The sequence below is a fragment of the Lipophrys pholis genome (assembly GCF_963383615.2).
Source record: "Lipophrys pholis genome assembly, chromosome: 22".
Taxonomy (NCBI): domain Eukaryota; kingdom Metazoa; phylum Chordata; class Actinopteri; order Blenniiformes; family Blenniidae; genus Lipophrys; species Lipophrys pholis.
This window is the reverse complement of record NC_137644.1, coordinates 646,248-658,325: the sequence shown is the minus strand read 5'-3', so window position 1 is coordinate 658,325 and position 12,078 is coordinate 646,248. Positions and strand designations below refer to the sequence as shown.

General features: G+C 45.6%; 1 protein-coding gene across 4 annotated transcripts in view; it reads right to left on the bottom strand.

The window, feature by feature from the left end:
• Positions 1–12,078, bottom strand: part of glt8d2 (glycosyltransferase 8 domain containing 2) — a 19,416-nt gene continuing 7,338 nt past the window's right edge. For 2 of the 4 annotated variants that reach the window (XM_080491663.1, XM_080491664.1), the window contains 8 exons: positions 10,264–10,356; positions 8,320–8,506; positions 8,119–8,236; positions 7,939–8,023; positions 1,592–1,704; positions 1,305–1,471; positions 635–747; positions 1–419 (listed from right to left, as the gene is read on the bottom strand). In XM_080491663.1, the coding sequence (XP_080347789.1) occupies positions 241–419; positions 635–747; positions 1,305–1,471; positions 1,592–1,704; positions 7,939–8,023; positions 8,119–8,236; positions 8,320–8,506; positions 10,264–10,356 (1,055 nt within the window). In that variant the 3' untranslated portion in view covers positions 1–240. The remainder of the gene's footprint in view (positions 420–634; positions 748–1,304; positions 1,472–1,591; positions 1,705–7,938; positions 8,024–8,118; positions 8,237–8,319; positions 8,507–10,263; positions 10,357–12,078) is intronic. The other 2 variants (XM_080491665.1, XM_080491666.1) reach the window with 1 other exon arrangement.

Genomic DNA, 12,078 nt, shown 5'->3' with positions numbered 1-12,078 from the left:
GTGTGCAAAATTTAAAACTTTATTTTCAGTGAGCAGGAAAAGACTTTTTTAGTCTTCTTTGTCATTATTCACTATTGTCTCTGATCTTCACAGCTTTCCACACGTCTCATGCCACGAGCATTAAACTCTTTGCCAATACGTTCCTTCCTTGCTCCACTGCTCCGCAGCATCAACACACCCTTCTACTGTCTTCAACGCCACACCACTCCTCAGTCTCTGACCACAACGCCTCGGCGCTCTTCAGCCACCGCTGTCGACTCGAGTCAGAGTGAACCTCCTGGAGGGGTCCGGGATGAACCACCGCTCCCACAGGCCCGAGTGCACGGTCCGGTGGCTCCACGGTTTGAACGGGCCGTTCCAGTGCAGCAGGCGCGCATCTGTCAGGAAGCCGTCTGAGTAGCGGGCATCTGGACTCCAGCCTGCACACACAGGAAAGCTTTTAGAAAACTGACCTGAGGGTCTTACTGTGTAAAATATGCACCATATTGAGTCCTCCTTTTAAAATGGGTCTGAAAACACTTCAGAGTCTGCTTTGAAGTGACTCGTGCTTCTAACGGAGCCTGAATGCAAAGCTCCATGAACGGTCGTCATACCTGTGGGGCCTGGTCTCAGACTGGACTGCAGGAGGTCTTACCCAAGTGTCTGACGTGCCACAGGGGGTCCAGTGTGGTGAAGCGGCCATAAAACACGATCAGCATGGGTGGAGTCGCCACACCTCCTGCCATGGCACTGCTGTATAAATTCTCCCTGTTGAAAAGGGGGAAGAGTTTCTAATCGGTGAGAACCGGCGGTTACCTTGTAAAAGTATCTCACTTCAATCCAGCGTTCAAATACCTGTGTTCTCTAGTACTGGTACTTTAGACCAGGGGTGACCACACTTTTCTCACTAAGGGCCACATGTGGAAAAATACTAAGAAAATACACAAACAACTGGGCCACTCACTGGAGGTGAGGTATATGTAATGCCTCATCTGGTTTATTTTTGCAGCACGCAAATAAATATTTTTTTGTTATTACTATACAATCATGAAATAAAATCAAGTAAATATCTAAAAGCTTTAAAGAAATGGAGCAAAAAGCCTCCCCTGGGAAGATTTAAAAAAAATAGACTTAAATGGTGCTTTCTAATGCATTGTGAACCATTAAATACTACATTGTGGGGTACTAAATACTACATTTTATATATATTAAATCTTGTATTACATTTAATTTTACTTACGATTTGAACGGCAAGCATGCATAAAGCCGCCATTCTTAAACTTCATTACTTTAAGCACACAGGTTTCACTGTAGTGCTTTCCCACCTGACATTCTCCTCCATCCATTTCTCCAGCTGTTTGGTGATCTTCTGTTTCTTCCACTCCTTCATGTCTGCTACAAACACCCCGGGGTTGAAGGAGCAGTCTCTGGGGTTGATGCCCAAATCCTGAACTTCCCGTTTCCTGAAGTCCAGGAAGCCCATGTAGGTCGTCTATTGAACGCAAAGAGGACAGCACAGGTCAACATAAGTCACTCACGTTAAGTGTTTAGCTCTAGAACTCTTTGTGAATTCACTATGAAACGCAGTGAAGTGAATGCTGAAGCCTTGAACCTGCATGCCGATGCTGCGCACCATCTCGTGTGTGATGGGCAGGTCACAGTCTGTGGCGAAAGCAGCAGCGTGTCCTGCTTTCAGTCTCACATTGAACAAGTCTTGGATTTCACCTGAAAAACATTCCCACAGGAAAAATAGACATTTATATGAAAATTGTGTCAAAAAATAGTTGAATTGCCTTTTAAAGAAAAGTAAACCCGCCATGTATAACTATAATAGATCCATTCAATGTCCCTAAAGCAAGGTCATAACCTCATATTATTGTTATAATTCAACATCAATTCAACACACACATTTATTAGATAAAATCTGTGTTGTGTTGATTTTGAGACATTTGATCATTTCATGGTAAATATGAGCTCATTTTGGGTTCAGAGACACTGACAACATCTCCCACGTGATGGGTTCATGTTTAGTTGTTCCTCTTCTTTTACCGACTGTCTGTAAGCAGGAGGAGAGAACATGGTGCTTCTCTTGTGTGACGATGGTTCCTCGCTGCTCAGCAGGTGTGTCATGAGGCTCCAGCTTTGCTCTCTTGAACTTGTGGACTGCAGAGAGGCCAGCTCAGCACCTTCACTCAGTGGACTTCACGACTCGCAAATTCAAAAGACCCCCACCATTTTATCGCAGCCTGTGACTTTAACTGATCCCCGCAACTTTTCCGCAAAGTTTTTGACCAATCGTGACGTCTGAGGTTTTTTTTCTATTTCCACAGTCACGTCGGCCCGTCGGCACATTTATCAACCAAGATTATGGCTGTTTTGTGTTTTATGCTCTTTCAGGCTGGATTAGAGTTTAATAATAACAATGCATTGGGTTTCTATAACCCTTTTCTGGACACATTACTCATTCCCTCCATACTGGATGGTGGTAAACTACGTATGGAGCAGACTGACGGAGGAGGGACTGCAATTGTGCGTCACCGTCCCCTCCGACCACCACCAACCACTCCCTCTCAGTGGGGTTCAGTGTCTTGCCCAAGGACGCTTTGGCATGTGGGCAGGCAGAGATGGGAATTGAACATGCAACCTTCCGAGTGGGAGATGACCGCTCTACCAACCGAGCCATGTGAGTTTAGCTTAGTTTCTGCACGAGCGTGAGGCTTTGCACTGCAGGCAGCGGCTGCTGCAGCTTTGTTGGAACTCTTCTAAGGTGCCTTCATTATCTCTGTGGAGACGAGATGTTTTGTCAGTCATTAAAATGGAGAAAATTATTTTCTCAGCTAAAAGCAATAAAGATCTATTCGATATAAAACGGGGCCCCTATCTGGAATACTGCAAATCCTTGGAATCTCTGCCTGCCTGACAGCCCCCGTTTTTTTTGTTTTTTTTTTATTATTAAATTTTTATTTTCTCTTTTGTTTCATTATGTATGTACGGTTATATTGGTATAACGTTTGATATATCCAGCCATCTGCTCCCTCTTCTCCCTCTCCGGGTGGTGGGGATGTCAGTCTGAACACCGTCACCCAGATCACATTGCACCATTAAGAACCTTCCTGCAGGTGGAGAGCCCACAGGAAGGTGGAGAGCCCACGGGAAGGTGGAGAGCCCACGGGAAGGTGGAGAGCCCACAGGAAGGTGGAGAGCCTACAGGAAGGTGGAGAGCCCACGGGAAGGTGGCGCCCAGCGTGGGACATGAACCCTCTACCTTGAGATTGAGAGTCTCATGCTCTACCAACTGAGCTGGACGGGGGACATGAACCCTCTACCTTGAGATTGAGAGTCTCATGCTCTACCAACTGAGCTGGACGGGGGACATGAACCCTCTACCTGGAGACTGAGAGTCTCATGCTCTACCTACTGAGCTGGCCGGGTGACATGAACCCTCTACCTTGAGACTGAGAGTCTCATGCTCTACCAATGAGCACACATATGTCTGCTGGACTGTTTCCACAACCCAGTGGGACAATCTAGCTCTTGACAGGGGCCTGCCCATCTTGCTGGTGTCAAAGGAGACGAAAGCTGATCGGTCTTTCTATATGACCTTGTGCACTGGATGTACTCTGCCAGAACCCTAACTGAGCATAGCATAGACAGGCACTGGTCTTCCTGGTCTCCCTCAAAGTTGGTAGGAGAGCGCTCAGACCTGATTCCTGGAATTCGGATAAAACCGTAGGCAGCCTTGATCGCTGCCACCATACCTCGGAAGGTAACGGAAGACCTTCCTGCGCCAAGCTGTGATTGTAAAAATGGCAGGATTTCCTGAGCTATGGCTAAGTAGGGATCCACCTTGCGTGCGCCACACCAAGCAGTGAAGTCCCCCAACGGTACGAATAAGCAGCTCTGGTGGAGGGTGCCTGGGCTTCCTGCATCATCTGGACTACAGGCTCAGACATGCCTAAGGCAAGAAGCCTGTCCCTCTCAGGAGCCAGACCACCAGTCTGAGTCCTGCGGGGAAGGGGTGGAACAGGGATCCGCTGGCCTGAGACAGTAGGTCCCTCAGAAGTGGACGCTCCCATGGTGTTCCTTCCAAGAGAGGTGGAATCTCTGAGAACCATGGCATGTGGGGCCACAGGGGAGCCACTAAGAGCAGCTTTACTCTGTCCACCTTGATCCTTTAGAGGAGGGGTGTGAGAAGACCAAAAGGGGGAAAGGCGTAGAGCAGAGCCTTGGGCCACTGATGTGCCAGAGCATCCCATCCCAGAGGTGGATTGTCATTCCTGAGAGAGAAGAAGAGTCTGCAATGTGTCGACTCTCTCAAAGCAAACAGGTTGACGACTGCCCTGCCGAAGCGACACCAGATCTCCTCAACTACCTGAGGATGGAGGCTCCACTCCCCCGGATGTGGGCCCCCTCTTGACATGATGTCCGCTGCTGTGTTTGACAGTCCTGGCACATGTACAGCTCTGAGTGAGCAAATATGTGAAATATGTGAAAGACTTTAAACGTTTTAATATGTGAAAGACTTTAAACCCATTTTAAGTTTTTATGTGAGTTGTGATCCTGCACTGAATATAGGAGAACCTCATTGTGCAATGTTGTATAATGACAATAAAGGCTATCTATCGCTCTATCTATCTAAAAGAGTGGGTGAGCCTACTGCCACAGTTGGGTTGCCAGCTTGCAAAGGGTAGGGGAACCTAGCCCTCCTGCCTGTTGATGTATGCTGCAGTCACGGTACTGTCTGTCCTGACGATGACGTGGTAGCTTCTCAACTTTGGCAGGAACTGCCGAAGTGCAAGGGAGACAGCTCTCATTTCCAGTACATTTGTGTACTGGATTACCCAATGGCCAGTCCAGAGCCCTTTGACCGTGCAACCTTCGTGCACAGCACCTCAGCCTATTAGAGATGCATCGGTAAAGACTAGCTGGAGATAGATCACGGCACCTAGAGTACTCCCTTTTGCTATATTGGCCGAGTCCCTCCACCAGCGAAGGGCCATGCGGAGTCCCCGAGAAACTACCACTGAGGTCTGGAGAGACTTCTGTGGACAAAGGCCTGTTCTCAACAGGCACCTTGGGACAGGCTGCATATGCAGGCTTTTTTTCTCTATTATTCCTTTTCAGTTCTTCTCGTACTATATGAGCATGCTGACGGTCGTGTACTGCGGTGAAGGTGGTTGACGTTGTTACAGGCGGTGTGCGGAGAAACTGTTGGCGGTAGCCATGGGACATAGTTTTCACCACCCACAGGTCCGCACCCAGAGCTAGCCATACCGCTCTGCGTTGGGCTAACAGTAGAGACTGGCTGGCTAGCTTCCGTGAACTGTCAGGATGGAGGGGGACGCTTTGAGGACCCCCAAGCTCTAGTAGTGGGACGTCCCCGTCTCCCCTGACGGGGAGTACTGCGAAGGCGAGAGGCCTCCAGGTCAAGCCTGAGGTCCCCTGGTCCCCGTTGTGGGACATGTGGTGTTGGCCTGGGTACTGAGGCTCTTGGTTGCCTCGGACCTCTTGTCCTCCTACGTAGGTCACCGGAGACTGCTGTTGCACAGCGGCGATTTTCTTGAGCTTGCTGCAACATTCTAGCTGCGTCGGCTCCAAATACAGCTGAAGGATCCACTGGTAGCTTCAGAAAACAGTCTGGACCCCCTGCTGGAGCTGAGACTGAGACAACCACAGGCGGCGTCTGGCGACCCAAAGTGAAGCCAAAGCTCTGCCTGAAGCCACTGCCTGCTCCTGCATCATGGAGGAGAGGCATGAAGAAGCAGACTGGAACTCATCCACAAAGCAGGATCCCTGAGAACCATCATGTAGCTGCAGAGACAGGTGACGGAGGTACAGGGACATAATGGCTCCACTGTTAGCCAGTCTGGTGTGTGTAGCCATAGCCCGGTGCATTTTTGCTAACAGACCGTCCATGATCCTGCAGTTCTTGCTAGAGCAGGTCGCCCTACCGAGGACAGAGCTGGAGGGAGAGACCAGTGGCATGAGAGCTCGAATCACAGGGGGGAGCGGCCCACAGGCAATTTGCACACTTCCTTGTTTACAATCGGCCCGCGGCACCCCGTTAGCTTATGCTAGTAAAACAGCAGGTTGTTTCACACAGAGGGACAGACTGGGACTTAGTGTGGGACTGAGGGAGGAAACTGGTTTGCACACGACACAGACGACGTCAGCTGCAGCGCAGCAATACGCGCCAGGGTCGCCGTACAGTGAGACGCCTCGCTTACTTTACGGCCGCGCGGAGCGGAGCTCAGCGGGAAGTTCACCGGACGCGTCCGCGCACCACAGCAAGCTACACTAACGCACAAGCAATACAGTAATATGTAACTGTATAACTATATATTTATAATAGTAAATGAGCAATACACAATTTACAATCTAGTGTGAGGAACACGTTTAAGAATCTCAAGAGTTCGTAGCTTTACTGTGGCGGAGTGGCTGAGCTGCCGTCTTTGACATTGCAACCTGGTTTGAACCCCGTCAGTGATGATTCTTTTTTTTTTTATTGAATTCTTCTTTTTTTTTTCGATCTGCTGTTTCCAAGGCTCAACATTTTGACGGGATCAGTGCCTATATGGTGGTCATAATGTTGTGGCTAAAAGGTTGTGCACCCGCTTTACTTTGGAATTCAGTGGCGTCACTAGACCTGAAATAAAATCTCACCCCACCAAATATTTACATCTAGAAATGCCACTGTTCTGAAGTACAATTTTATTGAGTATTTATTTTGTATACATCTCTGTATATATTATAAATATGTGTATAGATGCATATATATTATATACATCTTTATATTGGTTCAGTTATGCGCTTTTTTATAGCAATGTTTCTTTCATATCATATTTGGCGTTTGGTTTGTTCAGTATCAACTGGTCGAACAATTTATCACATTAGATCACAATGTACTATTTACTAGAGGAGTAAATCACCAGCTTCATCACGATACCATACGATGTAGATTTGTTTGGACGACGATACGATATTTGCCGATATCACAAAGTCTGTCACGATACGATTTCCATTCAATTTGATTCACAAGCCTGAGATGGATATGATGTGATGTCATGAGCCCATCTCATACAATCATTTACATTCTTATCAACTCTCAAAAAACAACTGAAATATGATTTGACTATTTCATTTCTAAGGTCTTTCAGGTGTCCGGCATTAAATAAACAGTGTAAACAGTCAAGGTGCAACAATAAAACACTGTCAGGTCTCATATCTTTACAAATGAAATCTGAAATGGCTCCTGGGATCCTCATCGCTCTTCTCCAGCTCAGCGTTTGTGGAAAGAACCTGGACAAAGCTGCCGAGACATCAGACACGATTACGGCGGAGCTAGCATGTGTGACGAGCCCGTGCTTCTTCTGTAGGTGTCCGGTCAAGTTCGTTGCGTTTCCAGAGTATTTTAACTCGCACTGACACTGAGTTTTGTCTGTTGAGCCGTCTTCCCGTCGGAATCCGAAATTCTTCCATACCGCTGATTTATTTCCATAAGGTGAGCGTGTATCGTCGTGCTAGCCATGACGCACCGTGCACGTTGTATGAAGGCGGCGAGAGTGCGCAGGAAATGGTGACACTGACGTACAGACGCACTACGTGAATTTCAAAATAAAGGCGTATCTTATAGATTACGATGTGAGTCGGTGTTGGCATTGTGCATCGATCTAATTGTATTATTAATAAGTGGGTTGGTGTATTGTTACACTCCTACTATTTAGTACTCCACAATGTAGTATTTAATAGTCTAGAATGTATTAGAATGCTCCTTTTAAGGTCTATTTTTATTCATTTGATTTTTTTAAATTTTTTGAGAGGGGACCCCCAATTAGTGAGGTTTGTTCTTTCTCTGCGTTCCACAGCTTTGGAAAAGAGGGGTGCTCTTCTATTAGAAACTATGCGGTAACTTAAAAACACCAATCTGATGTCCACATCACATCACTGTCATATACGTACCCTGAACGATGACATCGTCGTCTAAATATATCACCCTGTTGTGGTGGATGTCGAGCAGAGGTAGGTAAAAGCGGACAAAGTTAAGCTGCAGAAAGAAATATATATACATTTTTTCAGAAACTTTGAGGTTGCATTGTTTAGTAACTGCCTCTCGTGTGTGTAGAGACTCGTCAGCCTCACCGGATGTAGAAGATCAGGCCGAGACGAGTCGGGCTTCACCTTTCCTTTCAGCACCATGGGGTTAAATTCCACTATTTTATACCGGATGCCTTTCAGCTTCGTCTTCTCGATGTATCTCCTGAGAAAACAAACGCTGAGGTGAGAAAAGAAAAGGTCCAAACGTCCCACAAACCTCATCACTGTCTCCATGACGACCGAAACCTGGTAAGTTTGACTGCGTCTCGAAGAGTGACGATGTAGAAGAAAACTCTGGCTTCAGTGTTGCTGATGATGCTGTTGATGGTTGCCATGGTAGCGCCCAGACGCTCCTCCGACGCACAGATGACGACGGGGACGACGTCGTCCGTCCCTGATGATTCCAGCGAGGAGACGCCACCTTTCCTGTGATCTGAGACGAATCACGAGCAGAAATGTGTGAATGTGGCAGAAGTTAGACGTACAACATTCCACAAGCAGAATGATACGATGCAAACTGAAGTTACATCAGTTGGTGGGAGGAAGATGCTCTATAATCTGGTGTTCTCTGAAGTTAATGTGTCATATGACAGACAGCTCCAGTAATACTTCAGTTACAACATATTCTCCACAAATATCACTAAACATTGTTTCATTTATCATCTATTTAAAAGCAGAAACTATGTGATTTGCGTCAAGTTTGCAATTATCAACACATATAATATATAAAATATTAATACATATAAATGGAAAATTATGCTGTTTTTAAAGTTATACCACCAAAACCAAAACATCAAGCAAAAGCACTTTACTATCAGACTGGAATGGAAACAATGTCCAGGATGATTGGAAGTGTTTAGCTTTGTACAAAACTCTTTAAGGGAGGATTACTGAGATTTTGAGGGTTAGTTAGTTAGTTAGTTAGTTAGTTAGTTAGTTAGTTAGAGGGTTAAAGGCATACTTCCAAAAGAAGCGATGACGACAGCCAGCTGCCGGAGAAAAGGCTTTTTCAGCAGGAGAGTTCATATTCAGTGAAGAAGCTGTTGAACTCGCAGACCACGCCCCCCCACGACAGGCCACGCCCCCTCACAGCACTGTAACCTTGCTACTGTATGAGCCCTGCAGCTCGGTAACATTTGGGATGGCGGATTTACGTGGTGAACCTGAACGCATCACTCAAAGCTGTCAGTTCCTGCAGTTAAAGTCTAAAACCAGACCAACCCCCGTATTTTTCCTGTATGTCTCCTTCCGTTGTTTTCTTTGTCGTTTTTCTCTTACCTAACTATTTACGTTTTAGTTTTCAAGTCCAATGAAGTTTTTTTTATTTGTGTTCCTTATTTAGTTGTGTTTTGAATTAAGTTTTCACTATCGGGTGGGAAAGACAACGGACAATCATGGACTTTACTTCGAATGTAGAAGCAGATTGGGCTCAATTGATACTGTCTTTATGTCTTTTCTGGTTCCCAACATGCATTATCTTGAATGATCCACTTACTTTTCAACTCATCCCTTTATACACATTTTTTTTGTATTTAAAAAAAACAACTGTGAAAACGCTAATAAAAAGTAATTTTTTTAATTGACTAACATACACAAACTTTCTCTTTTATTCCTGAAACAGTTCAGAGAAATTTCTGAAAGCATTGGAAGAGAGAGATAAGCTGTGTCGTTGAAAAGTTAAAACGCCGCTTCATCAAAGTGTGCCTTCTGTGAATGGGCGTGGCCGATTGTGAGGGGGCGTGGCCTAATGTGAGGGAGCGTTGCCTGCTGTGAGTGGTGTGGCCTACTGTGAGGGATGTGCACTGCTGTGAGGAAGCATGACCTACTGTGAGGGGGCGTGGCCTAATGTGAGGGGGCGTGGCCTACTGTGAGGAAGCGTAACCTGCTGTGACGGGGCGAGGCCTTCTGTGAGGGGGCGTGGCCTACTGTGAGGAAGCATAACCTGCTGTGACGGGGCGAGGCCTTCTGTGAGGGGGCGTGGCCTACTGTGAGGAAGCATAACCTGCTGTGACGGGGCGAGGCCTTCTGTGAGGGGGCGTGGCCTACTGCGAGGAAACATGGCCTAATGTGAGGGGCGTGGCCTAATGTGAGGGGGTGTGGCCTGCTGTGAGGTTAACTGGCTGACGTCAGAGCTGAACTTTTCTTCTTGATCTTATGCGAGGTCTTCAGACAGGCGAGCAGGAGCAGGACCTGTGGGCGTGGGCCGGCTGGAGGCTCTGAGCAGCGAATTGTGCAGGAGGAGACACACCAGGACCACCAGCAGCACCAGGAGAACCCGGTTGACTGAAACACAGTGAGAGCAACTTCTTACACGTTCACATACCACAGCTTAAAGCACAAAGATCAAACCCCTGTCAGTTTGTGGGACAGTCTGATCTGTCAAAGACGAAGGCACAAGACATTCTGACGAGGCCGATTTTAAATGCTCACCTTCGTTTTGTGAAGAACAACAGTTCCACCTGAAATGGAAGACTCTCGCTTTCTGGGCGTCTGACAATGGTGCTGGTGTTTTCCACAGGAAACACAACCTTTTGAAAAACGCTCCTTCCCTTCTTTATTAAACCCGGCTGAAGTGCATGCACACTACCGCCATCATGAACAGTACTTCTGCACATGCTCAGTAGAGCCACTCAGAGCCAAGGTTCCTCCGTGGTGTCGTGACTCCCAGTGCATATTCTCCTGGACATCGTACTTTTATTTTGGCAGTCACCGTAACAACAACCCAACTGGAATGTCCATGTAGGGACATTGTTAATGTTTTTATAATGTGTCAAATATATATTGTTCCCTGTGCTTGTGTGTGTGGTTTCATTTCAAAAACAAACCACAGCGCCAGCTCGTGGCCCAGCATGCTCACTGCATCCGTCTCAGCATTTCTGCTCTTTCCATGTCACCAGACATCATTATCAAAACAGTGGCGTGCAAACGCAAAACCTTTTCAAAAGAAAAATGCAAAAACGTGTAAACGGGCCCAAATCAAATCGGCTGGGCAGATGTGTACCAGGGTAAAGGTCATGGTTCTGTGTTTCTGTGTCAAACAGAACCACAGCTATGACCAGATATCCAGATGTGTAATGCAGATAGCAGCAATACTGGATTTCTCCATTTTGAGTGGGAACCCTTGATTTCCAGAATGGATCCCATTAAACTCAAAACCCCCGAATGCACATTTCCAGGCTGTCTTCCAGATGTGAACATCTTTTTGACATATTTGCTTACAGCGTCCAGCATTATCAGCTCTTCATGCAAAAATGGAACAAATGACTGGACTTTATTTTCTATTTGATCTTTGATCTCTGCATGCATGCGTTAGCTGTGATGCTCGTTCTCAGTCTACCTTTTAGTTTGCACTGATTTTATTTTTTATTATATTTTATATTAAAAGAGACATAATGAAGAAATGTGCAATATGCTTCCAATTTACAACCAGTCATAGTGGTCACTACATGTTGTTTGTATTAAATTACAAAATGTTTTACAATTATGGTCCTAAAAATAATATTAGCAAATGTATCATCATCATCATCATCATCCTCATCATCATCATCATCATCATCATCCTCATCATCCTTATTATTATTATTATTATTATTATTATTTTTATTATTGTTATTATTATTATTATTATTATTATTATTATTATTATTATTATTATTATTATTATTATTATTATTATTATTATTATTATTATCATTATATACATGTGTCCTATGAATAAGCCACTTTGAAATGATGACTAGTTTAAAACCAAACCAAACTGTAGATTCATCCTTCATTCATAATTCATGTTAATTCACCTTTCAGTGACGGTGAACCTGGTTCTCTATGAGCAGTGAAAATAAAAAGACCATGACTTAATGAAGGTGAGGTTGATGTTGCCAGCCGCCCTGTGTGGCTGCTGCTTCATGTGGGAGTCATACACGCTATGAAAACATATAAATAGTAAAAAGGTGGTTTGTGTTTTATAGATGCATTAAAAACAAAGTGCAATAAAACCAGATATTT